The 25,814-nt window shown below is 44.1% G+C and overlaps 2 protein-coding genes and 1 long non-coding RNA gene across 3 annotated transcripts in view; 1 reads left to right on the top strand and 2 right to left on the bottom strand.

Moving 5' to 3' along the window:
- The window catches only part of Sdha (succinate dehydrogenase complex flavoprotein subunit A), a 32,529-nt gene extending 19,646 nt beyond the window's left edge, over window positions 1-12,883 (bottom strand). The window contains exons 1-6 of the mRNA XM_048368477.1: window positions 12,744-12,883; window positions 8,791-8,877; window positions 7,157-7,318; window positions 4,258-4,401; window positions 3,718-3,882; window positions 1,281-1,429 (exon numbers count right to left, since the gene is read on the bottom strand). Coding sequence (XP_048224434.1) covers window positions 1,281-1,429; window positions 3,718-3,882; window positions 4,258-4,401; window positions 7,157-7,318; window positions 8,791-8,877; window positions 12,744-12,806 — 770 coding nt within the window. The 5' untranslated portion in view covers window positions 12,807-12,883. The remainder of the gene's footprint in view (window positions 1-1,280; window positions 1,430-3,717; window positions 3,883-4,257; window positions 4,402-7,156; window positions 7,319-8,790; window positions 8,878-12,743) is intronic.
- LOC125367788 lies at window positions 5,502-6,583 on the bottom strand. Its single transcript, XR_007214155.1, has 2 exons — window positions 6,028-6,583; window positions 5,502-5,814 (listed from the first exon to the last, which is right to left on the bottom strand). It is a non-coding gene; the product is annotated as an uncharacterized LOC125367788 (long non-coding RNA).
- Window positions 12,884-13,241: 358 nt separating the features above from the next.
- Ccdc127 (coiled-coil domain containing 127) lies at window positions 13,242-21,230 on the top strand. The gene is made up of 3 exons (XM_048368478.1): window positions 13,242-13,404; window positions 17,325-17,455; window positions 20,133-21,230. The coding sequence occupies exons 2-3, from the start codon at window positions 17,335-17,337 to the stop codon at window positions 20,792-20,794; spliced, it is 783 nt and encodes a 260-aa protein (XP_048224435.1). The 5' UTR covers window positions 13,242-13,404; window positions 17,325-17,334; the 3' UTR covers window positions 20,795-21,230.
- The last annotated feature ends 4,584 nt before the right edge of the window (window positions 21,231-25,814 follow it).

Here is a 25,814-nt window from a genome sequence, read left to right as displayed (position 1 = left end):
ATACTCAACAAGGGCTGGGAATATGGCCTAGTGGCAAGAGTGCTTGACTTGTATACATAAAGCCCTGGGTTCGATTCCTCAGCACCACATATACAGAAAACGGCCAGGAGTGGCGCTGTGGCGAAGTGGTAGAGTGCTAGCCTTGAGCAAAACGAAGCCAGGGACAGTGCTCAGGCCCTGAGTCCAAGGCCCAGGACTGGCAACAAAAAACAAAACAAATAAACATATACTCAACAAGTGTTTATTATATTACTATTATTATAGTAATCACAGATAATTAGCTCTCAGAATTTATGACTCAAAGTTGTATGTGTGACCCACCTCTTCCTAATCATCCTTTCACTACCTGGTTTCTTAGCTTGAGTATATGAAGCTTCTCCTCACTAAGTGAAATCATATAGTATTGGTTTGCCTATGACTATTCATTTATGATAATGTCCTTCAGGTGTATGCATGTTGTCACTATGTTGAAAATGAACTTTACAATTTATGGGTGGGGACAGGAGGCAAAAACTGGGAGTGAGGGAAGGGGTAGTGACACTGTCCAAAAAGAAATGTACTCATTACATGACACAGGTAGTTGAAACCCCTGTATATCACCTTTATAGTAACAATAAAAAATTAAAATTATGGGCTGGGGATATGGCCTAGTGGCAAGAGAGCTTGCCTCGTATACATGAGGCCCTGGGTTCAATTCCCCAGCACCACATATACAGAAAACGGCCAGAAGCGGCGCTGTGGCTCAAGTGGCAGAGTGCTAGCCTTGAGCAAAAGGAAGCCAGGGACAGTGCTCAGGCCCTGAGTCCAAGGCCCAGGACTGGCCAAAAAAAAAAAAAATTTTTAAAATTATGGCTAAATAATATTCCACAGCTTGTGTTGCATTTTCCTTATCCATCAATACACACATAAGTTTGTCCACCATGATTGAATTATGAAAGATCTCTGATAGCACTATTTTGGGAGGTTCTAGAAATTTTAGGCGGTAGGGCCTAATGGGAGGAAGGAGGTCATTGGAAGAAGCAAGTCTGTGGGGGCTATATCTTGCCCAAGGTTCCTCTCTTTTATTCTCTATTTTCTGTCTACCACCTCTACAACTTGCTCTTACCCCAAGAACATGAGGCCAAGTAACATTCTGAAACCATGAGCTAAAACAAATCTTTGTGCCCTTGATTACAGGAATGTGAAGTCTCCCTACAATAAGATGAATAGTACTATGAATAATACTAATAATACATGGCCATGAACATGCTTTAAATTACAATAAAATTAGCTTTTCCTACCCAGTAGCAACAACAGTGTTCTTTGCTCTTATACGATGTATGGACCCATCCTCTATACACAGTGCAATGACACCACGGCACTCCCCATCTTCCATCAGGAGATCCAGGGCAAAATACTCCACAAAATAGCTTGTGTCATAGCGCAGAGACTACAAGAAAAGGACCACCTATTTTAAGCTGCACTTATGGTAAGGGTGAAACCAATAAAGATATAAAATATGAGTGGCTAAATCATTTAAGAAGCTTAAACAACTTTATTCAGTTTTGTTAATAAATGGATGACATAAACCTAAAGAAATAATGGGGTTTGAAATGGAATCACAAGCTACAACTCACATCAGCATCAGTGTTGGGTAACAATCTACATTCAGCAATAAACATATGCCATGTAAACAATGCAAACACATACAATGCACCCCGAGCACAAAAGGCAACGAATTCTGAATCACTCATTTTGGTAATGTACCTCTTAACCTTAGCACAAGCTTAAGAGGTACTCCAGGGTCTTAGTAGCTGTGTGTAGCACTGAATGCCCTTGAATTTGGCATCAGAGGGAGGACAAGGGACCATAGAGTCATGACTCAGACAGGGTTCCCATGTGGCCATTTCATCAAAATAAAACAGAACATCCAGCTTCTTGGTCATACCAGCACATCTGTAGTGGCAACATAGGTCTGGTGGCTTACCAAGTAGACAGTACAGATAAGCATATTTCCATACCCACAGAGATCCAGCACCACCTGTGTTGCACCTGAGAGCCCCCATAGAAAATTCAAGCAGCTCTCAGAAGCCTGGGCCAGCCCCCAGGGGCAACTGAAGGACAGGCAGATCCTGTCACACACCTGTAAATGCACTTAAGTCACAGAAAAGTCACTGGTGTTCCAATACCTGCTAATTGACCACCTGTTTTTTGCCCACCTGAAGAAAATTCAGAGTTCAGAATACTGGCCACAATCACAATAGCTCAACAGCTATGTATATATGATCATATAAGACAAGGATAAACAAACTCCATTGCTGATGTTATACTTAAAGTTCTAGGTGAATTTCCTTTGGCGTACGCCACGTGGCTACTATATATGATTTTGGTACACTGGGTATTGTATATATGCCTACCTGATCTAGGGAAGGAAAAGAAAAACGAAGGTGTAAGATATCACAAGAAATGCACTCACTGCCCTATTATGTAACTGTACCCCTTTTGCACAACACCTTGTCAACAAAATTTAATTAATGTAAAAAAAAAAAAAGAATACTGACTACAGTTATTTGTCCACTTTGAAGTGGACCTTGATTATCTATCCAGTGACTATTATCCCTCAAGTCTTAATCCAGTTTTGTTTTGTTGTTGTTGTTTTGTTGGTCATGGGACTTGAACTTGGGGCTTGGGAGCTGTCCTTGACCTTAAGTGCTCAAGGCTAGCACTCTATCACTTTGAGCCATAGCTCCACTTCCAGTTTTCTGTGGATTAACTGGAGATAAGTCTCACAGAATTTCCTACCTGTGCTGGCTTCAAACCTCCATCCTCAGATCTCAGCTTCCTGAATAGCTAGGATTCCAGGCACAAGCCACCGGTACCTGGCTTTTAATCCAGTTTTAAAGTTGTAATAATACAAATCAAATCAGTTCAGTAACTCAAAGGTGGTAAAAGAGCCTTAAAATATCTGCTCTACTCTTTTTCTGTTTCTTTGCTGGTCCAGGGGTTTGAATTCAGGGCATGGGCAACTGTCCCTAAAGCTTTGTGCTCAAGGCACATACTATACCATTTTGAAAAACAGTGACTTTTTGGTGATTAACTAGAGATAAGAGTCTCATGGACTTTTTTGGTCTATATGGCTTTGAATCTTGATCCTCATATCTCAGCCTACTGAGTAGCTAGGATTACAGGCACATAGGATGCCTGGAAAAATGACTTGCTTTATTCTTTTTTTTACTTTTTTTTTTTTTTGGCCAGTCCTGGGGCTTGAACTCAGGGCCTGAGCATTGTCCCTAGCTTCTTTGTGCTCAAGGGTAGACCACTTGAGCCACAGCACCACTTCTGGCCTTTTCAATATATGTGGTACTGAGGAGTCAAACCCAGGGCTTCGTGTATAAGAGGCAAGCACTCTACCACTAGGTCATATTCCTAGTCCTTGACTTGTTTTATTCTTATAAGTGGCATGTGACAGGCCATAAATTCAAGCTGGTATACAGTAACTACTAACTCAACTTTTTAAAGTAGATATAATAACATTGCCTTAAAGACAACCATCATAATATCTAGTCAATATTTTCCTATTAAAAAAAACTAGTATACACGTTTTGCAAAGTTATTTGATTGCTTTTTAAGCAACTGATAGCTGACTCCTTCCTATCCCAGACTGTTCTCCCTACTACCACAAGCCTCAACTGATATGCCCTGCCTCCTGCACCACCCCCCCCCCCCCCGAAGCCTCACCCTTCCATATAAGGTGTGCAAGAGTGAGTGACCTGTGCGATCAGCCACACAGCAACATCGGTGGGCCTGTCCACCTTTCCCAAACTTGAGGCTTTGTCCACCAAATGCACGCTGATAAATCTTCCCCTCTTCAGTTCTGCTAAATGGCATCCCATAATTTTCAAGCTGTAAAATAAACACACACGCAAAATTTTTTTGGAAAAAAGTATTATTACCATAAAGGATAAAAATATTTGTGGCAAGATGTCAAGTCTGCAAACCCCATGCTAATACAATCTATGAAAAATATCCACCATTTAGTTTACAGGCTAAATGAACTGAATAGTTACAGGAAAAGAATTTTGTCAGTTCAGCTCCACCATTCTTTTGGCTGATCACAGCTGCCTCAATTCTTTAGTAGAGATGGAACACAAGACCCCACACATTCTAGGCAACCGCTCTACCACTGAGCCAAGTCCTCAACCCTCCTATTTTTTCCCAGGACTTCTTTTGTTATTAGAAGCAGACTATGTACAAAAGGACCCAAGACCTTCCTGTTACCTCAACCACAGAGGCAGGGGCCTGCTCTGTCATGTAGTGGATGGCGTCCTGGTCCCCCAGCCAATCGGAGCCCTTCACAGTGTCGTAGAAATGCCATCTCCAGTTGTCTTCTTCCATGTTCCCCAGGGCAGCATTGATCCCTCCCTGCAAACACCACGCACTGCTTACACAACTTAAGAGGGATCCCTAATTACACCTTCTGGCCCCTCTCCTCCCTGTGCAGTAACTTTCCTTGAAGGCTATGGGGAAGACAGGACAGCACTTGAGTCATGACTTTTTTCCAGAGTAGATGGATGATGTAATCTTTCTGTGATGGAGATGACACTAATTTCTAAGGGTATAGGAGGACTAGGGACAGAATGCAGAACTGCCCATTACTTACCTAGCTGGCACATAAAATACTCAACATATCAATGAGGAAACTTTATGGCAAAATGTTCTTGATAGCACTTGCCGGCATATATTAAAAACAAGAAACACCTTACATCATATATTAAACCCCCAACACAGAGTCAAACATCCCGTTTCTCACCTCTTTCAGCTATAGATATATATTATTTCATTGTTACCCTCATAGTCATGGAATATAGAAGATACAGAGACAAATTTAACTCTCACTCTCTTCTTCCATAATTTAAATTCCAACTTCTCCTGTTTAGATTATCTTAGGAAAAAAAAAAAAAACACGCGGAGCAACTGGGAATGTGGCCTAGTGGTAAAGTGCTAGTCTCATATACATGAAGCCTTGGGTTTGATTCCTCAGCACCACATATATAGAAAAAGCCGGAAGTGGTGCTGTGGCTCAAGTGACTGTGCTAGCCTTGAGCAAAAAGAAGCCAGGGACAGTGCTCAGGCCCTGAGTGCAAGCCCCAAGACTGGCAAAAAAACAAAACCAAACAAAAAGCACGTGGATATGATTTGGGTATGACCACCTAGTGCTCATGTGTTACGAGGTAGGGTACCTAGTACAACATATTCAAAGGGTGTTAGGTCTTTGGGGGCATATTCTTTATTAAAGACTTTATTTCTCCTGGGACTCCAGTTAATTATTGGGAAAATGGTGCTGTAAAGACCACAAATGGCCTGCCTGTTGTCTGGCTGCTTCTGGCCATGTACCCTTTCCTCTTCCCATACGCTTATCATGATGCCATCTGCCATGCATGACACAGCCTATGTAGTCCTCAACAAAGGTCAAATGCATAGGGCTACCCAGTCTTCACAACTAGACTATGAGTTAAATAAGCCTTTAATACAGTGCCCCAACATGGGCATTTTCTTACACCTGTCTTCTAACTTCTTTTCTTTACCAACTGTCATAAAATTATAACTTTGAGTCAAGTAGACCCAAGCTGAATTCCTTCCTTCCTTGGTTACTGTTCCTTAGTATTCTCACTTACAGTATCTTCTAGTTGAGTCATCAGCATAGAGCTAAGAACCTTGTGGCAACAGAAATTGTCCAGTTATTTTTTTTCTCCCTTCTCCCTTCTCCCTTCTCCCAAGCCCTCCTGTGTTCTGAAAGCCATTGCATTCCTTAGGTCTTTATGAGAGAAAAAAACACTCCTCATACTAGTTTGTTTTGTTTTTGTTGCCAGTCCTGGGGCATAGACTCAGGGCCTGAGCACTGTCCCTGGCTTCTTTTTGCTCAAGGCTATCACTCTACCACTTGAGCCACAGCGCTTTTTTCTATATATGCGGTGCTGAGGAATTGAACCCAGGGTGTCACGTATACGAGGCGAGCACTTTACCACTAAGCCATATTCGCAGCCCCACACCCCTCATACTAGGAAATATAAAAAAACATGATTTGCTACATATATAAAACTTGGTTGTATCTACAGTGAACCTAGACTCAAAGAACAAATTTATAAAATCACTATAGTTTTTCTCACTTTACTTTTATCTTCTAAATTGAGAGTATTAAAGGCCAGGGATTGGCCTGTTTGTATTTTTACCCTAAATACCAATACTATCATCAGAATTCATTGCCAACCATACTGAACCCCGGTGCTGGAAGGTAGATCCAAAGCATCCCCCAAAGGCCAAAGAATGAAAGGTTTGCTCTTTAGCCTTTGGTGCTGTTGTATCATGGTATAAAGCACTATAGGAGAAGTCAGGTCACTGGAAGCTTGGCCCTAAGGGAATGTTAGTACCTAAATCCTGCCTTGTTTGCTTTCCGGAGACTAGGGGTAAGTAGACTCCATGGTCAAAAATTACTGCCAAGATGTACTACACTGCCTCAGGCCCAAAGCTAAATGACTATAGAAAAGAAGGATTAAAACCTCTGGGAATATGGCTCCAGTGGTAGAGTGTTAGCTAGCCTTAAGCAAAAGAAGCTCAGGGACAGTGCCCAGGCCCCAAGTTCAAGAAACAGGACTAGCAAAATGAAACAAATAAAAAAAACCCAGAATTCTTTTTTTTTTTTTTTTTTTTTGGCCAGTCCTAGGCCGTGAACTCAGGGCCTGAGCACTGTCCCTGGCTTCTTTTTGCTCAAGGCTAGCACTCTGCCACTTGAGCCACAGCGCCACTTCTGGCCATTTTCTGTATATGTGGTGCTGAGGAATCAAACCCAGGGCCTCATGTATACAAGGCAAGCACTCTTGCCACTAGGCCATATTCCCAGCCTCTCTTTCTTCCTTTTAATTCGATCATCTCATGTAGTTTTAAAAAGACAAACCCTAAACAAAAAGGTCTAGTCTGTGCAAGTTAGCAGTCTGGAAGAAACCAAATCAAATGATAAAGGGAATATGAAGTAGAGTGTGAAGTGGAACAGTAGAATAGTTTCAGTACCACCAGGACTCCTAGAGAAGAGATGCCAGGCAGTTACCCCAAAGTTAGAATGAGTGAGCTTTATTATAGGGCTTTGAAGCATGAAGAACATAGGCAGAGGGCTTTTTCTTACCTGTGCGGCGACAGTGTGTGACCGAGTAGGAAAAAGCTTTGTAAGGCAGGCAGTATTAAACCCTGCCTCAGAAAGGCCAAAAGCAGCTCGCAAGCCTGCCCCTCCAGCACCTACCACCACTGCATCAAACTCATGATCTACTACTGGATACTGAGTAGAAATCTGTAAAAGGAAATTCCACTGTTAATTGTACATTTGACTTAGGCAAATGGTAAAACAACAGCTACAGCACAGATTAGCCTAAAGAAAATGTGGGAGAAGCTAAAAGAGAAGCTGCTATGCACAGAGGTCCTGTATCCATCCTGCACTTAACACACTGATTTAATGTCAAAATATGGCAGGGAAACAATGAGATTGTATGAACCTCAGAGGGTCTGTCCCATGGATCAGAAAACCCATAGCTAAAAATTCTGTATACTCAATTGTTGAGAATGTTTAAACCCATTAAGACCCCTATTTGTCAACTCTGCTACCAAAGCGGGGAAGTGCAGAAGCAGAACAATGGATACCTGCTCTAAACAGGGTTTCTTCCAAGTATCGTTTTCACTCATTTCCTCTTCCTATGTCTCTACCCATACTCATATGCTTACATAAGCCTAACCTTATAATATAGATAGCATTTCTCTACCTGTGAACCACAAGTTCCTCATAAAAGTGGCATGATGTTGTTTTCATTTAGATAAACATTCCAGTATACCTGATTATAGACAACTGTGTCATTTCACATCCATGTTTGAGGATCTGATTTACATCTGATAAGTCATGTATTATTCAGAAATGACTTGGCTTCTGATAAGAACTCAAGAACTGAGTGGCAAGAGTGCTTGCCTCGTATACATGAGGCCCTAGGTTCGATTCCCCAGCACCACATATACAGAAAATGGCCAGAAGTGGCGCTGTGGCTCAAGTGGCAGAGTGCTAGCCTTGAGCAAGAAGAAGCCAGGGACAGTGCTCAGGCCCTGAGTCCAAGGCCCAGGACTGGGCCTAAATTTAGAACCCACATTCCAATGACTATATAATCTTATTTTGAATAGGAATTCTACCTCTACCACAAGAAATACAGTTCATTTGTTTCTCACTTTGTTGCTTTGATTTAAACTTGAATCCAGTATACAGATATATTATGAGCTAAAAGCAAAAACTTTATCTGTGTGCCTGTATCAGGGCTTGATTGAACTCAGGGTCTAGCACTGAGTATGCTTGCTCATGACTGGCACTCTTCCATTTGAGTCATGCATCTAGTCTGGCATTTTGCAGGTTAACTGGACAGGAGAGTCTTTCAGGGCATCCCTGCCTAGGCGCCTTAATCCCCCAGGTCTTTCTGTTGTTTTGTTTTGTAGTACTGGAAGTTGAACTCAGAGCCTTAACACTCTACCACTTGAAGGATGGCCCCAATCTTTTCGCTCTTTAGTTCATTTTTCAATATCTTATGCTAACTTGGCTGTGATTCTGTCTCTGCATCCTGAGTAGCCTGTACTGTAATACACCTGCCCTCACAACTGAGTAGACCTCCATTAAAAATAATTTGAGCATGCAATCAATGGTACAGAACTTTATTAAAAGAAACTAGCATAGACTATTGCTCTTCTAAAGTCTAGAGAGGTGTTTAAAATGGAGCAGAGTGATGAACTTACTGCATCTGTAACTTTAGCAGAAGCCCTCTTACTCCCACCAACAGTGAAGTGAAAGCCTTGGATCCGTGTTTGGAAAGCTCTTGGCCACTGTTGAGACAAATAGGGTATTAGGGTCTTGAAGAAACTGAAATGAAGGAGAGTGAGTTAGGGTTTTCTTTCTAAATTGCTAACCTTTCTTTGTATCTAGTTGCTCTCATTCTTCTAGAAACTTTATCTTGGAAAGCCCAGGCTTTCCTCTCTACCCCAACTAGGCGCCCCAGGAAAAGCCCTTGTGAATGTACCCTGTCTCTCAGTAGGGTACTCAATGACTCCGACACTTGTCCCATACTCAATCTACAGTACACAGTGAAGAATAGGAAAGATATCCATATTGTGTGTGCTATGAAGCAGTTTTGCAAACAAACAAACAAACAAAAAACATTTTACTGACTCAATCCTAGCCCTTTCCAAGTGGGAGCTTTGAAAATCCTTGAGGCCTTACTGTCATGTTAAAATGCTACTGAACTACCTCTTCAGCCCCGTGGGAGACTTCAGCACTTGGAAAAGCCCAATATTAATGCAATTTCTGCCTTTAAATAAAACTCATTTAAAGTCATTTGTTAACTGTAATTTTATTTAGGAGAAACTATCATTTTTTTCTAACAGGAAACATGAAAAAGAATGTGGAAATCTATATTTTGTGTACTTAGATGTTGTACATCTGATGACTAAGAATGAAGAAAAAAAATAAACAGCAGAAGACATTTTTCTTCATTAAAAAAAATTCTCATTTGAGAATCTCTCAGGCAGGAAAGTCTGTGAAACTTTAATCTCCAATTAACTACCACCACAACAAAAAAAGCCAGAAGTAGCACTGTGGCTCTAGTGGCAGAGCCCTAGTCTTGAGCAAAAAAGGTCAGGGACAGTGTCCAGGTCCTGCATTCAAAGCCCCAGGACAGGTACAAAATTAAAATAAAAATAAAAAAGAGACTATTAAGTGTAACTCTTGGAATGATAAAAATACACACAAAGACCAAGAAAGAGTTGATACTGGGAGGCAGAGGAAAGGGAAGAAGAGTGGTTTAAGTAAACTAATTTTCCTCTACAACATAAAGTTGATGTCCATGTCTAAAACTGAAAACAAACCTAACTAGAAATATGGAGGTAAACAGTAGTGGGGCATGAGACAGTTTTAAGTTGTTTCCACCGTTGCATTTATAAACCTTTCTTTATCCACTGACTTTTTACAACTATGTACAATTGTTTCCATTAAAGTTTTAATCCTTGCCAGGCATCAGTGGTTTACACCTGTAATCCTAGCTACTCAGGAGGCTGAGATCTAGGATCACAGTTCAAAGCTAGGCTGGGCAACAAAGTCCATGAGAGTCTACAACTAAGCCATATTCCCTGCACTCATGAGACTCTTCTCCAATTAACCACCAAGCACTTCAGCTCAAGGCTAGCACTCTACCACTTGAGCCACAGTGATGCTTCTGGTTTTCTGGTGGTTAACTGGAGATGAGTCTCACTGACTTTCCTGCCCAGGCTGGCTTTGAACCAAGATCCTCAGATCTCAGCCTCCTCAGTAGCTAGGATCATAGGCATGAGCCACCAGCACCTGGCACAAAATAAATTTTTAATTTTTTTTAAATAGACATGCTTAAATATAATTCACATGGACACTGACCACAGGCTGTGTGTGTGCTATGATCTTTTGCTAGGAGGAATATAGGTACATTTTTTTGAGGTTACCTGACATAATTCTCATTAACCCAAGGAGATCAATTTGTTCTAAATATCATTATTTTATATATTCTTCCTCAAGTATTTGAAATTTTATGGAAGAAATATTAACAAACTGAGGCCTCTATTTTTCAAATGGATTAAGCTCTTTCACAAGAATATTCAAATCGTGTCATTGTACTAGGGCCATGAAAAGAGAAAAATCGAAATATGTCTGGAAAGTTGATAACTTGAAATCAGCTGATTAATAGAGGCTAAGTTGAGGATATCTCACTATTGACCAAATGAGAAACATTTTTTCTGTAAACTTTACTGAAGTCATCTTCAGTTTTTTATTTTCCAAAGACATGTGTCAGCTACCACCTACCAATCTTTTTTCTATTTTGTTGTTTCTCTGGAAAAAAAAAAATCATCAGGAGAAAGAACCATTCTTAAATGCCAATATACTACCTAGGGGCAGAATTTCTGTAAGAAGAACTCTCTTCAAAAAAAGGTTTTGTTTTGTTTTGTTTTTGTTTTTTTGCCTGGGGCTTGGACTCAGGGCCTGAGCACTGTCCCTGGCTTCTTCTTGCTCAAGGCTAGCACTCTACCACTTGAGCCACAGCACCACTTGTAGCTTTTTCTATATACGTAGTGCGGAGGAATCAAACCCAGGGATTCATGTATACGAGGCAAGTACTTTACCACTAGGCCATATTCCCAGCCCCCATACAAGTTTTTTGGGGTTTAGTGCAAAAATTTTAAAAGCCAGTATCTTAGTTTGTGAGGCATGACTTAGAATTTTGCTATCTCTTTCTTTTTTTGGCTGGTCCACAGCTTGAACTCAGGTCCTGGTGCTGTCCCTGACCTCTTTGGGTTATCAAGGCTGGGCCAGCGCTCTACTACTTGTGTCACAGCACCATTCCTGGCCTTTTATTGAGTAGTTTATTGGAGATAAGAGTCTCACTGACTCTATTGCCCAGGTTGGCCTCTAGCCATGATCCTCAGATCTCAGCCTCTTGAGTAGTAGGATTACTGGTATGAGCCACCAGTACCCTGTTTATCTCTACCTTGTCACCTTGTTTTCAGGAATCCCAGGGAACACTTGTGAAAATATAAAAAGACAATACAATAAAATGCTGGCAGCTAACAACCAACGAATGTTTGAAAGACCATTGCAATGTAGTCCCTAGAACCTTCTTACCACTTACAGCTAGATTTTCATTTAGAATTCTTCCATGCCAGTCTGGATAAGACAAAGGACCACAGGGTTATCAGCTCTGGGTGAGGACATTGCAATGATCACTGCTTCAATCACAGGATACTAATCTATTATTTCCCTTAAAGATGTGTTGACTAGGACTCTACTCAAACTGCTTTAAGAGGTCAACATTGTGTGGATGAGTAAATACTAATCATCACAGCACCAAGTATAGCTTCAGATGCCTTCTGGTGTTGAAATGATGGCTGTCAACTAATTCTTGCGTTTAATTTTTACTACCTCTACTTCAAAAGAAGAAAACTGCAGTAATTAGTAGGTCTTCTGTAAGTACTGTGCGGTTGAGTAACTTGGTTCCCACTGGAACTTTTGCCTCATAATTAAATTACTAAGTAGGGTCATTTAAAAGAACCCTAACCACTCAAAGTTGGGTTAAAGGTGTCATCATAAAAGGTCCATCAGGGCACAGACGGCAAAGACTCGGGCGGTTAACCTGGGGTGGTGGGTGGTTCACCATGCAGCCCACTCAGGCTCCAGAGAAAACAGGGTGGCGCGTCCCCACCAGTCTCTGTGCCGAAGTCTCTACTGATTTCTGAAAGCGGTACGGAAGCCACCAGCAAACCTAAAACAGACTCGCAACGTGCGAAGGCTCGGTGTCAACGCGGATACTTGCCAGCGGCTGCCGGCAGTCTGGCCAGAGCGGCACGAGGCCGAGGGCTCGCCGTCACCTACGACCTACCTGCCCAGCAGCCCGCCCGCCCGCCCGCCTCACCGCCCTCCCGCAGTGTCGGGGGGCCCGGCCCGCAGCTGCTCCCGCCCGGCCACCTCCGCAAGCTCGGCCCCAGCTTAAGCAAGGAGAATGGGGGGGCGGTGAGGGCGGCGGGGACCGTCCTCTGGGGCGGTCCGGGCTGGTGACCTTCACAAAGTGGGTTAGCTACCAGCCCCAACCAGACTGGGGAATTCAGCGTGCGCTCAGCCACGACCCGCCATGAGCCAGGCACCCTGATCCCACGGTCTTCGAGCGCCGACTCACCGCCCTGGCCAACGACAGGCGCCGCGCGCGAAGTACCCGCGACAAGGCCCCTAGCCCCGCCATGTCTGCACCGTCCCGCCAGCCCCGTCACCGGACCACGCCTGCGCACTGCGCTACGTCCGATCACGTGGAGGAAGCTGAGCCTGCGTACTACGCCGCGGGGGGGGCGGAGGGAGATGTCACGCCTGCGCACACCTCCAAACCCATCAGCCCTTGCCCTTGCGCACCACGATGAGGGCGGGGATGGTGGGGGAAGGTTGACAGCCCTGAACGCTAGGCTTGCGTCCGAACACGAACACGTGGTGAAAGCTGAGATTGCGTGTAGCCCGCGGGCCCGCAGGAGGCGGGAGGGGGGGGGGGAAAGGGTTTGATGTCACGCCTGCGCACTAAGCCGCAGCCGGCCTGTGGGAACTATTGAACCGGCGTACCTCGCAGCGGGCGGGGTTGGGTGGGGATGGCGAAGACCTATCAGGTGTCTCGCCTGCGCAGGACGCCGCTGGGGGGCGGGGGGTGCGCGCCGCGTCGGTGCTAGTGGCCCTGTCTGGGATTCCGCGCCTGCGCACCAGGTCGCAGTGGCTGTGTGTCGCGGGGGCGCTGGCGCGGCGCTTGGGAGGAGAGTTCCCGCGTCCCTCTGAGCCGACTCCGCCGAGGGCTCCCTGAGGTAGGTCGTGGCGGCCGGGGGCCGTGGACTGGGCCCTACTCTGGGCAGGAGTCGAGCAGCCCTATCTTTGAGCACCCCCGTGTGGCTCCTCGGGCATTGCGGGCTGGCGTTCCCGAGCCCGGCCCAGGGGAAGGGCCAGGCCCCGCCGAGCAGGGCCGGGCCGGGCCGAGCTGGGCCGGGCTGGGCAGGGGCCGGGCAGGGCCGGCAGCCGCCGCCTCGCGCCCGCCCTCCCCTCGGCCCGACGGGCCGGCCTGCCGCGGGGCGGCGAGTGCTCCGACCCCCGCCGCGGCGCACGCCGCCCGGGCCCCGTCCGCTGGGAGCCGTCCCGGGTCGCCGTCCGGGTCGCGTCGGCTCCGCCTCGCCGGGGGTTCAGGCAGTATTGGAGGGGCGTGTGCATTTTAGTAAGGTAGCTGAAGTCTTCGGCAGCACCAGCCGGTCTTGGAGGTCTTCCTCCGGCGCAGTCTGTGTGTCCCTAATTTCTCATTACTTTGTTACGTTTACAACGAATCGTTCCCATTTCATTGGTGTTGAGGTTTCTGTTTTTCCCTATTGATAACGAGGATGCTGTAAGCGCTACCGAAGTAGGTGGCGGGTAAAGGAGAACGCCCCGCGGCACTCTGGCCGGAGAGGAAGTTTATTCCCGAACTGCTGGCCTGTGGCCAAGGGGATGCGTGGCCGGAGAGAAGGGGCGACCCCGCCCGCCCCGCCCTATCTAGGGCTGGGGCTGGGAGGTGTGGCCAGGTGGATTAGGATGGGACCTCAAGGAAGGGGGAAGTGAATGCCTCCAGGTATGCAGGTTACCCTGGTAACCGGGTGGAGCCCTCTGGGGTGGAACTGCACACTCGAAACTCCATCTTTAGGATTATTTCTTTGGGCTGTCTGCCCCTGACGCCTACTTGGTAGGTGTGAGGACGCAAACTGCATACAGCTGGCCTTTGCTGGTCCTACCAACTTTAGATAAAAAATAGTTGGGAAAGGCCACCTACCTCTGGCTCTTGCCTGTAATCCAATCCTAGCTATTAAGGAGGCAGAGACCACTGAACCAGGCTTACCAGACAAATCCTATGGATTCTTAGCTCCATTTAATCAGCGAGAAGCCTTTAGTGGAGGTGGTAGCTCAACCAGGGAGCAAAATGGCCCCATAACAGCAGGGCACGGCAACTCTTTTGCCAATAATCCTACCCTCCCTGGAGACAGATCTGAGGATCGGGGTTCGAAGCCAGCCCGGACAAGACAGCCAGTGAGATTATAATCTCCAATAAATTAAGCTGTGGCTCAAGTGGTAAAGTGCTAGCCTTGAGAGTAAGAGAAGCTTAGAAACAGTGCCCAGGCCCGGAGTTCAAGCCCCAGGACCGGCAAAAAAGGGGGGGGCAAGAGCAGGAGGGTCCACATTCATGCTCTAGCACCACCAAAGTAAGTTAAGGAAGGAAATACATACTTTTTTTTTTTTTTTTTTTTTTTTTTGCCAATCCTGGGGCTTGGAACTCAGGGCCTGACCCCTGTCCCTGGCTTCTTTTTTTTTTTTTTTTTCCCCCCCTCAAGGCTGGCACTCTACCACTTGAGCCACAGCACCACCTCTAGCCTTTTCTGTTTATGTGGTGCTGAGGAATCGAACCTAGAGCTTTAGGCTTGCTAGGCAAGCACTCTACCGCTAAGCCACACTCCCAGCCCCATAACTACTATAAAATATTGTTAAAGGAATAGTGACAAGGAAAAATGTCTGTACGTGCTTAGTATGGACTCTTTATTTTGCAGTGCGAGTACTAGGGCTTTTTTCTCTGATCCAAGTACCTAAGCAGGCCCAACAGTGCTTCAGCTTCTAACATCAGGCACATTCTGGGTGGTATATGGCTATGGAGGAATTCCTTGTTTCTTACAAGCATCATGCTTATTTTGTGATTTGTGTATTTACAGAGTCTACATGTAGTCAAACATTTTGTATTCTGTCTCTTAGAATACTGTTCATGCATCAAAACCCAGCTCATAGGATGCAGTTTATCTAGTGTGAACTTCTTTCTTTCTTTCTTTCTTTTTTTCTTTTTGCCAGTCCTGGGGCTTGAACTCAGGGCCTGAGCTCTGTCCCTGCCTTCTTTTTTTTTTCTCAAGGCTAGCACTCTATTAGTTGAGCCACAGCACCATTTCCAGCCTTTTCCGTTTATGTGGTGCTGAGGAATTGAACCCCTAGGCACTGCTAAGCCACATTCCCAGCCCTCTGAATTTACTTTTTTTAAAAAGTTGATTCTATGTCTTTATAGTTGCATTAGGGCTATCCACAGACAACTAATGAGAGATATACATATTACCATGTATCACTTAATAGAGATACATTCTGAGAAGTAAACACTGTGTATGTTACACAAGTTGAGCCAGCTATGATGTTTCTAAGCAATATGATATGGAACCACCATCCTATATATATTCCATCATTAACCATGTTATTATTATTAGTGCCTGTTCTTCTGCCTTTATCCTTTTCCCCTTTCCCCTCTGCTCCCTCATTGCCCTCTTCCCTTTCCCCTCTTACTCCCCTTTCCCCCCTTCCCCCACCCCTTCCCCTTTCTCCCCCTTTACCTCCTCTCTCCCTTATCCTCTACCCCCTCCATCTCACCCTCATTCTCCTCCCACATGTGTGGTGTATGTGTATGCATAAATGTGTATACACAAACATGTATGGGAGGGTGAGAGTAATTTATTATAAGGAAATGGAATATGGATTCAAATGCAAATATCATTCAGAAGTACTTCTCAGGCATATGTAAAGTGATGTTTATCCAGTATCTGGGCATGCCTTGGCTCCGGTTGGTACATAAGATTAATCCTCACAGCTACCAAATATCTAAGCTTATTGCGTTAGAGAACTCATATAGCTTACCCATGCTTTGTTTATTTGAGACATGTCTCTTCCACTAGGTTGTAAGTTACTTTTCCTTCTTGAAATCCTATAGGAGTGCAATGTTATGCAGCACATATGACTGAAAAAGGTTTTTGAATTAAAAAACAAACTGCATCTGGTCATACAGAATGATATTTATTGAAATGAACTTTGTGAATTGAAAATGAGTTGGGGTTTTTTTTTGCCGTTTTTGTTTTCTTTCCTTTTTGTTCTGTTTGTTCATTTATATGTCTTCAGAAGTGTAAGGGGAAATACAGAGAAATGGAGGGGCAAAGGGTGAACAAATGCAGAAATAGTGCTCATTGGACACTGTTGAAAATGAACTATACAACTTGTAGGTGGGATGGAAGGGAAAAAGGGAGAGAGTGAGGGAAGGGGTGACATGTCCAAAATGTACAATGTCCAATGTAAAAAAAAGTACATGTCCATGTACTTTTTACCTGACTTAGTAACTGTAGCCCCTCTGTATATTACCTTTATAATAACAATTCACAAAAATTAAAGGCCAGGCACCAGTGGCTCACACCTATAATCCTAGCTACCCAGGAGGCTGGGTACCTAGGTTTGAAGCCATCCTAGGCAGGAATGTCTGTGAGACTCTTATTCACAATTAACCACCAAGAAGCCTCAAGTAGAGCTGTGGCTCAAGTGGTAGAGTGCTAGCCTTGAGCATAAAAGCTCAGGGACAGCACTCGGGCCCTGAGTTCAAGCCCCCCAAAAAGGTTTTGTTTTGTTTTGCCAGTCCTGGGGCTTGAACTCAGAGCCTGAGCACTGTCCCTGAGCTTCTTTTTCTCAAGGCTAGCACTCTATCACTTGAGCCACAGTGCCACTTCCGGCTTTTTCTATGTATGTGGTGCTGAGGAATCGAACCCAGGGCTTCATGTATACGAGGCAAGTACTTTACCACTAGACCATATTCCCAGCCCCCTCCCCCCAAAAAAAATTTTTTTTTAAGTAGGAGCCTTGTAGATATAGTCATGAAGCTGTATTTTACTCTGTTTATACAGTTAATATATTTTCCTTTAAGGTGTATCTCCATGAATAACTTAAATGATCCTCCAAATTGGAACATCCGGCCTAATCCCAGGGCTGATGGAGGTGATGGGAGCAGGTGGAATTATGCCCTGTTGGTACCAATGCTGGGATTAGCAGCATTTCGTAAGTCATACTTTTGCTATTTCTGTTTTCCAGGATAAAAGTATGGGGCACTGCAAGGAAAGTAAGGTGGGGCATAGGGAGGTTCATGAAGACTATGGCTTTGGATCTGACAGCCAGATTCATCTCATACAGTGACTCTTCTATGAGAAGGATATATTAGAGTCTTTGGACATTTTCTAAATGTGTTGAGGGGTTTTTTTTGTGTGTGTGCCAGTCCTGGAGCTTGAACTCAGTCAGGTCTTGGGTGCTTTCTTAAGCTCTTTTGCTCAAAGTTAATGTTAATGCTTCACCACTTGAGCCATAGCTCCACTTCTGACTTTTCTTTTGGTAGTTAATTGGAGGTAAAAATCTCATGGACTTTGCTGACCTGAGTAGGTAAGGATGAGCCACCAATGCTGAGCTGTATTGTTTATTTTAAAATTTTGAGTTTTAGGAGGTGTTTTTTGTTTTGTAGGTCGTGGGGCTTGAACTCTGGGTCTGAGCACTGCTCCTGAGCTCTTCATCTCAAGACCAGTGCTCTGCTACTTGAGCCACAGCACCACTTCCTGTTTTCTGGTGGTTAATTGGAGATAAGAGTCTCATGGACTTTCCAGCTGGCCTGATTTTGAGATCCTCAGGTCTCAGCCTCCTGAGTAGCTAGGATTACATGCTTAAGCCACCAGCTCCCAGCAAGTTTTGCATTTTACATTACCTATTTTGACATAATTCTGTATAAGGTGTGGGGACTTCAGTTTTATTTCCTCCATGCAATGTTTACCTTTATTTCCTTGTCTTGCTGTGTGGATGTGCTAGGGAAAGACCTAGTCGTCCTCCCACTATATTAGGTTTTTTATCAAGTTGGGGAGGTTCTCCTCTGTTCCAGTTGTGGTGTTGTTGTTATTGTTGTTATAAAGGTGATATACAGAGGGGTTACAGTTACATTGTCAGGTAAAAGAGTACAGTTCTTTTTTGAACATACCTCCCAGTTTTTTGTTTTTTGGCCAGTCCTGGGGCTTGAACTCAGGGCCTGAGCACTGTCCCTGGCTTCTTCTTGCTCAAGGCTAGCACTCTGCCTCTTGAGCCACAGCGCCACTTCTGGCCATTTTCTGTATGTGTGGTGCTGGGGAACCGAACCCAGGGCCTCATGTATACGAGGCAAGCACTCTTGCCACTAGGCCATATCCCCAGCCCTACCTCCCAGTTTTTACCAACCCATGCCACCCACAAGTTGTATGGTTCCCTTCAACATAGTGTCTAGTGAGTACCACTGCTGCATTTGTTCACCCTTTGCTCTTCCATTTCTATTCCAGTTTTTCATGATTGATACTGAATCTGTTTTGGTTTTTTTGTTTTTGTTTTGTTTTCCCTTTTCCAGGGCTTGAACTCAGGGCCTGGGGCACTGTCCCTGAGCTTCTGAAGCTCAAGGCTAGTGCTCTACCATTTGAGCCATAGCTCCACTTCTGGCTTTTTTTTTTTTTTCTTTTTTTTTGGTAGTTTAGTGGACGCATGAGTCCCACAGACTTTCTTGTCTGGTCTGACTTTGAACTGTGATTCTCAATCTCAGCCTCCTGAGTAGCTAGGATTATAGGCATGAGCTACTGGTGCCTGGTTATTAAAATATTTTTTGGTCAATACCAATACCTATGATTGCATGACTTGCCTTTTCTACCTTGCTAATGTTGAATTGTATCTCTTGATTCTTGCATGTACATAAGAGACATTGACACATCTATTCTCTAGTTTCTCATAACAAGAGACATCGACACACCTATTCTCTAGTTTCTCAATCATTTTTACTGAATGCATTTTCCTTTCTTTCCCCCCTGCACTGGGGTTCATTCTCTTGCTCAGCTTTTTTGCTTATGGCTGGCACTCCACCACATGAGTGTGCACCTCAGCTTCTGGATTTCTGCTGGCTATTTAGAGATGAAATCTGGAAGGTTTATCTACTCAATCTAGCTCTGAAGTTTGATTCTCAGATCCCCAATTCCTGAGTAACTAAGGTTATAGGCATAAGACACTTGGGCACCTGGCTTTTCAGTTTCCCTATTTTTCATTTCTAAAGTTTCCATTTAGTTCTTGTTGTCTGCTATTACTTTGCTTAAAGTTTTTTTTAAATCATGATTGCTACTTAAAAATCTTTGTTAGACATTACTAGCATTTTTCATACTAATATTATCATCCGTTAATATCTTTTCATTTGGCTTTAGCTCTTTCTGATCCTTGATAGGAAGAACAGTTTTCCTTTGAAACCTGGGCATTTTTAGCATGGGGCTGGCCTTCTATTTGTTTTTCTCCTGCCTCAGTGTCCCGAGTGCTGGGAACTTGAAATTCTTTACCATATTATTATAGAACAGAAATACCTTGCCTTAAGGGTTGACTGGTGATGGCTAGCTAAAGCCAAGCACCTCTCCTAACAACACTTGAGGTCAATAGTAGGTTTCAAGGAAAATAAACTGGTAAATTTTCCTATCAAAGTTAGGTGACAGAAAAAGGATGTTGCAGGCTTAGGTTCCCAACCCTGTTTGGATTTTAGGATGAAAACCTTTTTTGTAGTTTTGTACAAACGTTATTTTCATGGTACCTCAGAGGTCTTTTATCAAAAATGCTTTCCTTATTGTGTCATATTTTATTTGAGTATAGATTGTAGCTGTGATTTTTTTCTTATGTGTGTTTTTCTGTGATTTATTTATATCAGGTTGGATTTGGTCTAGGGAGTCCCAGAAAGAAATAGAGAAAGAGAGAGAAGTGTATCGTCAGAGAACAGTGGCTTTCCAACAGGATCTTGAAGCCAGATACCATGCTGTCATCTCAGAACACCGACGAGCTGTTGCTCAGCTGTCTTTGGAACTTGAAAAGGAGCAAAACAGGACAGCTAGTTATCGAGAAGCCCTCATCTCTCAGGGGCGCAAATTGGTGGAAGAAAGGAAGCTTCTAGAACAGGAACGGGCTCGAGTATTGCAAGAAAAAAGTCAGGTGCAGCCTCTAAGAAGTGTGTATCTGAGCTGTCTGGAAGAAGAGCAAGACTGGCAAAAGAAAGCCCAGCTCACGCTGAAGGAGGTAGGAGAAGCTCTTATGGAGAGACAGAACATCTACTGCAGTCCAGTTCTCCCCCGCCGTGTTAGGCTGCAGCTGGAAAAGAACTTATTGGTGCGTGTTTCCATGGACTCAGTGGCCACCGACCTAGACATGGCAGCTGGCTTAACTGACATATTCAAGCATGATAAGCATTGTGGAGACATCTGGAACACCAACAAACGACAAAATGGGAGGCTCATGTGGTTGTATCTCAAGTACTGGGAACTCGTTGTTGAACTGAAAAAGTTTAAGCGAGTGGAACAGGCCATATTAGAAAAGTAAGAAGACCAGACAATCATTTGTTCTTGGATTTCGCATGGCATGTCTTTCCCTGCCATCCCTATGTGACCAGGTGTGGCCCTCTCCAGGGAATCTACTGTTTCTGAAGAGTGCAACAAGAAAGACCCTGGCAGGCAAAGCTCCCTCTGGTGTCCTGCAGCAGTGAAAATTCAGTGTCGTTAAAGCATTTTTGTGCTGCTAATATTTAGCAGAACAGTATTGCCTCATATTTTAGCTCTAGGGTAAAAATTGTTTTTCAAAGATAAAATACAATATTGATCCTCATCATACGTGATTTCTTTATTGGTTTTTCTCTCTCCCTAAATCAATTCTGACTTTAAAGTACTTTACTCCTTCCCCAGATTCCATTCAGAGGTTGTCAAGTGATGCCTTACACTGGCCTACCGATGCTAATGCAATAAAGATAAAATATTACCGAGATTTTATCATGTGTGGAAGAGCTCTCCCCAACACAAGAAAGAAAACAAATGTTCCTTTTGTCAAGTTGGTATTGTAGGTGTGTTTGGAATTTAGCTTGTATATATATTCTGTATGCAAATAATTATTTGTGAGCAATGATAGACAATCAAAAATACTTTCCATTTAGGGAGTGATAGCATCACTCCTTAGTTTTGTGTGGCTGTTTACTCTTTTGTCTTTACAGAAAGCTTAAAAGGTAGACAGGCACTCCAAATGCATTTATACCTAGCTAACAAATTAAGCTATTATATATATCACTTATGTAATTTCTTACTCTGCTCCTATCAGCTAAGTACTATTGTTATTCTCTGGGTGAGGTTTTCTCACCCACTCCAGGTTCTGTGGCATGCTGCAGTGTCAGGATTCAGTATATGGTATTTCTTAAGGCCCTGATCTGTGACAGGAAGAGACAGAATCTTCAGAGGGAGAGGGAGGGAATCCAGAGGGAACCAGCCTTGAGCTTCCAAGGGTCCCAATGGAATCAAATGGAATGTGCTTCACTCCTTCCGGAACAGGCTATTACAACACAAGATAGGTTTTCTTGGGGATGCTCATACCCAACACCAATGCCTGGTGCATAATTATATGTATACAACTCAGGTATAGTGAGCTACAATTACTACTTAATAATGCTGGGAGCTCTCTCAGAACCTTGGGAGTGATTTTAAGATATCTTTAGTGGCGCACCCATCCTCCCTCCCCCCCGCCCCAACACACACACTAATGCTAGCCAGCTGGCTTGAAAAGAGCAACAACATAAATTGTGCTTATGTTTTGTTTTGATACAGTTGACTTTTTCTCAGCCACCACGTGGAGACTGTATATATACTGGAATGTTAGGGAAGCACAGCTCAGTTGAAGTCTGTAATAGATCCCTACACACTTGTATTTCTCACACCTCTATTTGCATACATAGATATGAATACATACAACTTTGTCTTACAATAAAATACCACCACATGTATTTTCTAGGCTTTCTATTTTTACAAAGCATGTGCATTTCCAATTTATGAGCTGGATCAGAGTTTGGGATGAGATTGGAGCTGAAGACATCCAATAGTAGGTCATCATTAAATTCCCAAGAATCCAGTCCTCTGTCCAAAGTCACATGACTGGTCATGTGTCAGGGCAGCTGTTCAAACTGGCAATCTGAGACCTGGAAAATCCAAGCTGAGTGTGGTCTAACTCCACCCTATACTGTGTGGGAGCCTTCAGGTAGACTAAGGTTTATGCAAATTGTAAGCTTTTTACTGTTTAGCTCTTGTTCTTGATAAGGAGGTCTACCACTTGTATACAAAATGTCACATGTTAAAGTTTATATCTTACTTTCTGCACATGCTTCCCTATACAAGACCAATAAAAACCTTGGTGGATGGAACCTTGGGATCTGAAGCTGGTGGAAGGACCCCTGGTACCCCGCACTTCAGTTCCATGGTCCGGTCTCCATTGCTGCCTTGCTTCCAGTCAGGTGGATTGCAAGAAATCTGCTTCTCCCCCTGTCAGTGAGGTGTTTTTTGTAAAAGATTTGTCTTCTAAACAAACACCTATATCTGATTGAAATGTGTAACTGACTTGGTGTTGGGTTATTTTTAAAGCTTAATTTTACTAAAATGATCTCTTTAAAGCAAGGGGATCACTTTCTAGCTGCTTCCATGAGCTTTGTTAGCCCCATACTGTTGTATACCGGACACCCAGGTGGGCCTCGAATCCAAGACAGTAGTCACCAGCACTCAGTCAATTGGGCTAGGACTCTATCTGTGCACAGCATGTGATCGCCACCACTGGGATGGTGACAAACAGCAGGGGCCTCAGTAGGGCTGGGTTTTAAAGGCAAAAATTACCACATGCAGGTGATAGTGCTTGTGATAGCAAGCAGACATACAGAGGCAGAACTGGCAGTTAGTGATTACAAATAGCAACTGCAATTCAAATAAAATTCTGGTAAATAAAGCAATGAACCATTTAAGCAAGCAAAGTACTCTAATTCTTTGTTCAGGAGTAACTGGTTTTTATTGTACCCATTTAACTTCTTAAAAACATGCAAATGGAATAACAATTATGCTTGATCTTCCTTTCTTTTGCAAGGGTCCAGCAGCCCTAGGTCAAGCTGCTTTTCACTTACTTGGGATGGCTCAGCCTCTTTAGGACTAAAAGTGAATTTCTTAATCTGGATGTCTTGGATATGATTACTGTGCAAACAGCTGTGCTTCCTCAACCTTTATCCTGTTGCAGTGTGAGCATGGGATCCTAATTTGCCCTAGGGAAAGTCTGTTTTTACCAATTGATGTTCTCATGGTTACTGTGGGCAACTGCCCTGATTACTGCTTGGTAGGTGCCCAAAAGAGGAGTTGGATATGTGGAAACCCAAGTGAAAGGGCTCCAAGCAGATGACCCCCACCAGATTGTCTCTACCCAGTTACCTTGGTAACTGACATGCCTGGAGGCAGTTACTTCCCCCTTCCTTGAGGTCACATCCTAATCGACCTGGCCACACTTTCCCTTCCCTGCCCTCCATAAGGCAGCCCCCGGGGGTTGCTCCCCCTCTTGTCCACTGAGTGCCCCTTGAACTTGGGAGCAGGTCAGCAGAATGAAGTTCTCTCTACCATCTGAATACAGAGTGGCATTCTTCTTTATCAGCTACCTACTTTAATAAACCTAACAACCCCCTTTTTGAGTCCCTAGAAACAGCAGGTTTAGACAAGGTAGTGGACCTGGGGAAGAACAAACCTAAGCTGAGTAACAGGAGCCAAAAGCAGCTTGACCTAGAGCTGCTTGACCTTTGCAAAAGAAAGGAATGACCACTTGGTTTGCAAGTTTTTGTTTGGGAAGGTTAATTAGGTTAAATAGATAAAAAAACCAGTCACACCCAGAACCAACAATTATATTGCTTTGATTGCTTTGTTTACCAGAGTTTACTGGAATTGTAATCACTAACAACAATTTTGCTTCTGTTTGACCACTTGCTTGCCTTGCCTAACTTGCCCGACCACCTGCAAGTGGTACATATGTTTTTTTTGCCTTTATAAGCCCCCTGCAACTGAGGCTCAGGGCTGGGCTACTCCTGAGGTCAATTAGCCCTGGCTGGTCATTTTTGTTTAATAAATGAACCTTAGTCTGAAACAAAGCTTGGCCTTGCTCTGTTCTGGAGGTCACTCCATTTCACTGTGAGTGATCTGGGCCCCTCTTTTTATTTTAAGTTGGACACTGTATTTCTTTCTTTTTTTATTTTTTATTTTTTGGACTGGGGATCAAACCCAGGACGTTGCATTTGCTAGGCAAGGGCTTTGCCACTGAGCCTCATCCCAGCTACCAGAAACTGTATTTCTTTTCTTGGTTGTAAATAACAGTGATCAAGCTGTTGTAGACACTAACCACAGGAATGTATTTTAAGGCTATCCTAAGTAACCTCAAAGTAAGAATGGAGAACTCAAATCAGACCTTAAGAGTTAGAAATGGCCCATGAACACCCATTGGCAACCTGGGAGTGATTGTCTCCTGTGTCCACATACCTCCTGTGTCCACATACCTGTTTCAGCCTTCTCCCTGTAAACGAATTTCTCAGGCCACATTCCACAGTTACTAGCCTGTTACCTTTCCTGCAGCAAAATGTGGGAACCCTGGGTTATACAGTGTGGGCCATTTGAATAGAATGAGAGCAATTAAAAAGATCCCAAGTAAGTGGGTTTTGTTAAGATCACAGGAACTCTTGGAAAGAGAAAAGCTTTGAGCCAGCTTGCTGCAGAAGCTAAATGCTCTCTGGCAGCTCTGAAGGAGACACTGGCCCCTCCCTTGACTCTCACTAGTAGTTAAGAGTGTTACTGTCAGAATAACAGAATAGAAGTGGTATCCATGCCCTAGTCATCTTGAGGCCTGTTTTGTGGTTACGCCTGAAAATTGGAGCCCCAGTGTCAGAGGAGCCCTTCATGCCAGGTCATGTAGCCTCTGCTCCCTCAGGAATAAGCCTTCCCCTGGGAAATCTGCAGAGAAAGACCTCAGGAGATCTCTTAATGGGCATCCTAGTCCATGTTGCTGGGAGTTGGAAGGACCTGAGGTCACAGAAAGCTGGCCAGCAAGAACATACCAAGTTGGTGCACTCATAATGCTGTGTTTATGCTCTGGCAAGTTCACTGGGGACTGAGCCCATGTCTACTTGAATGGACCCTTGACGCTGGTCAGTGGCCAGTAGACCCTGTTAGTGAGGCATCTAGTTCTAGTTCCTATTCCCAGAGCTAGTGCCCTGGTTAGTAGTGTCAAAGGATGAGGCCTGAGAGTGTTAGAGGCTGGTAATCAAAAGACTGAAACTTATCAAGACTTAATGACAACCACAGCACCTCCCCTAGGGCTACCCTGGGAGCCAATAGATTTGGGATTGCAAGGGTGAGTAGGTGAGTGCTGAATCAAGTGCTGCTCTTGTAATAGGAGAGACAGGAGTGGGTGAGGACCAGAGCAGCAGGCTGATGTCCCTGCAGAGTCCACTGGGCCTGTGCATGTCTCCCTAGTTTCCAAATGTTTAATTGGGAAATAACACTCTCATTGGTGTCTT

This window comes from Perognathus longimembris, chromosome 19 (genome assembly GCF_023159225.1).
Source record: "Perognathus longimembris pacificus isolate PPM17 chromosome 19, ASM2315922v1, whole genome shotgun sequence".
Classification (NCBI taxonomy): domain Eukaryota; kingdom Metazoa; phylum Chordata; class Mammalia; order Rodentia; family Heteromyidae; genus Perognathus; species Perognathus longimembris.
This window is presented reverse-complemented; position numbering and strand designations above follow the sequence as displayed.

Bases quoted from the DNA above. Each gene is read 5' to 3' on its own strand.
- Ccdc127 (XM_048368478.1), top strand. From the start codon at position 17,335: ATGAATAACTTAAATGATCCTCCAAATTGGAACATCCGGCCTAATCCC. The intron at 17,456-20,132 runs GTAAGTCATACT...TATTTATATCAG, and splicing joins GCTGGGATTAGCAGCATTTC to GTTGGATTTGGTCTAGGGAG.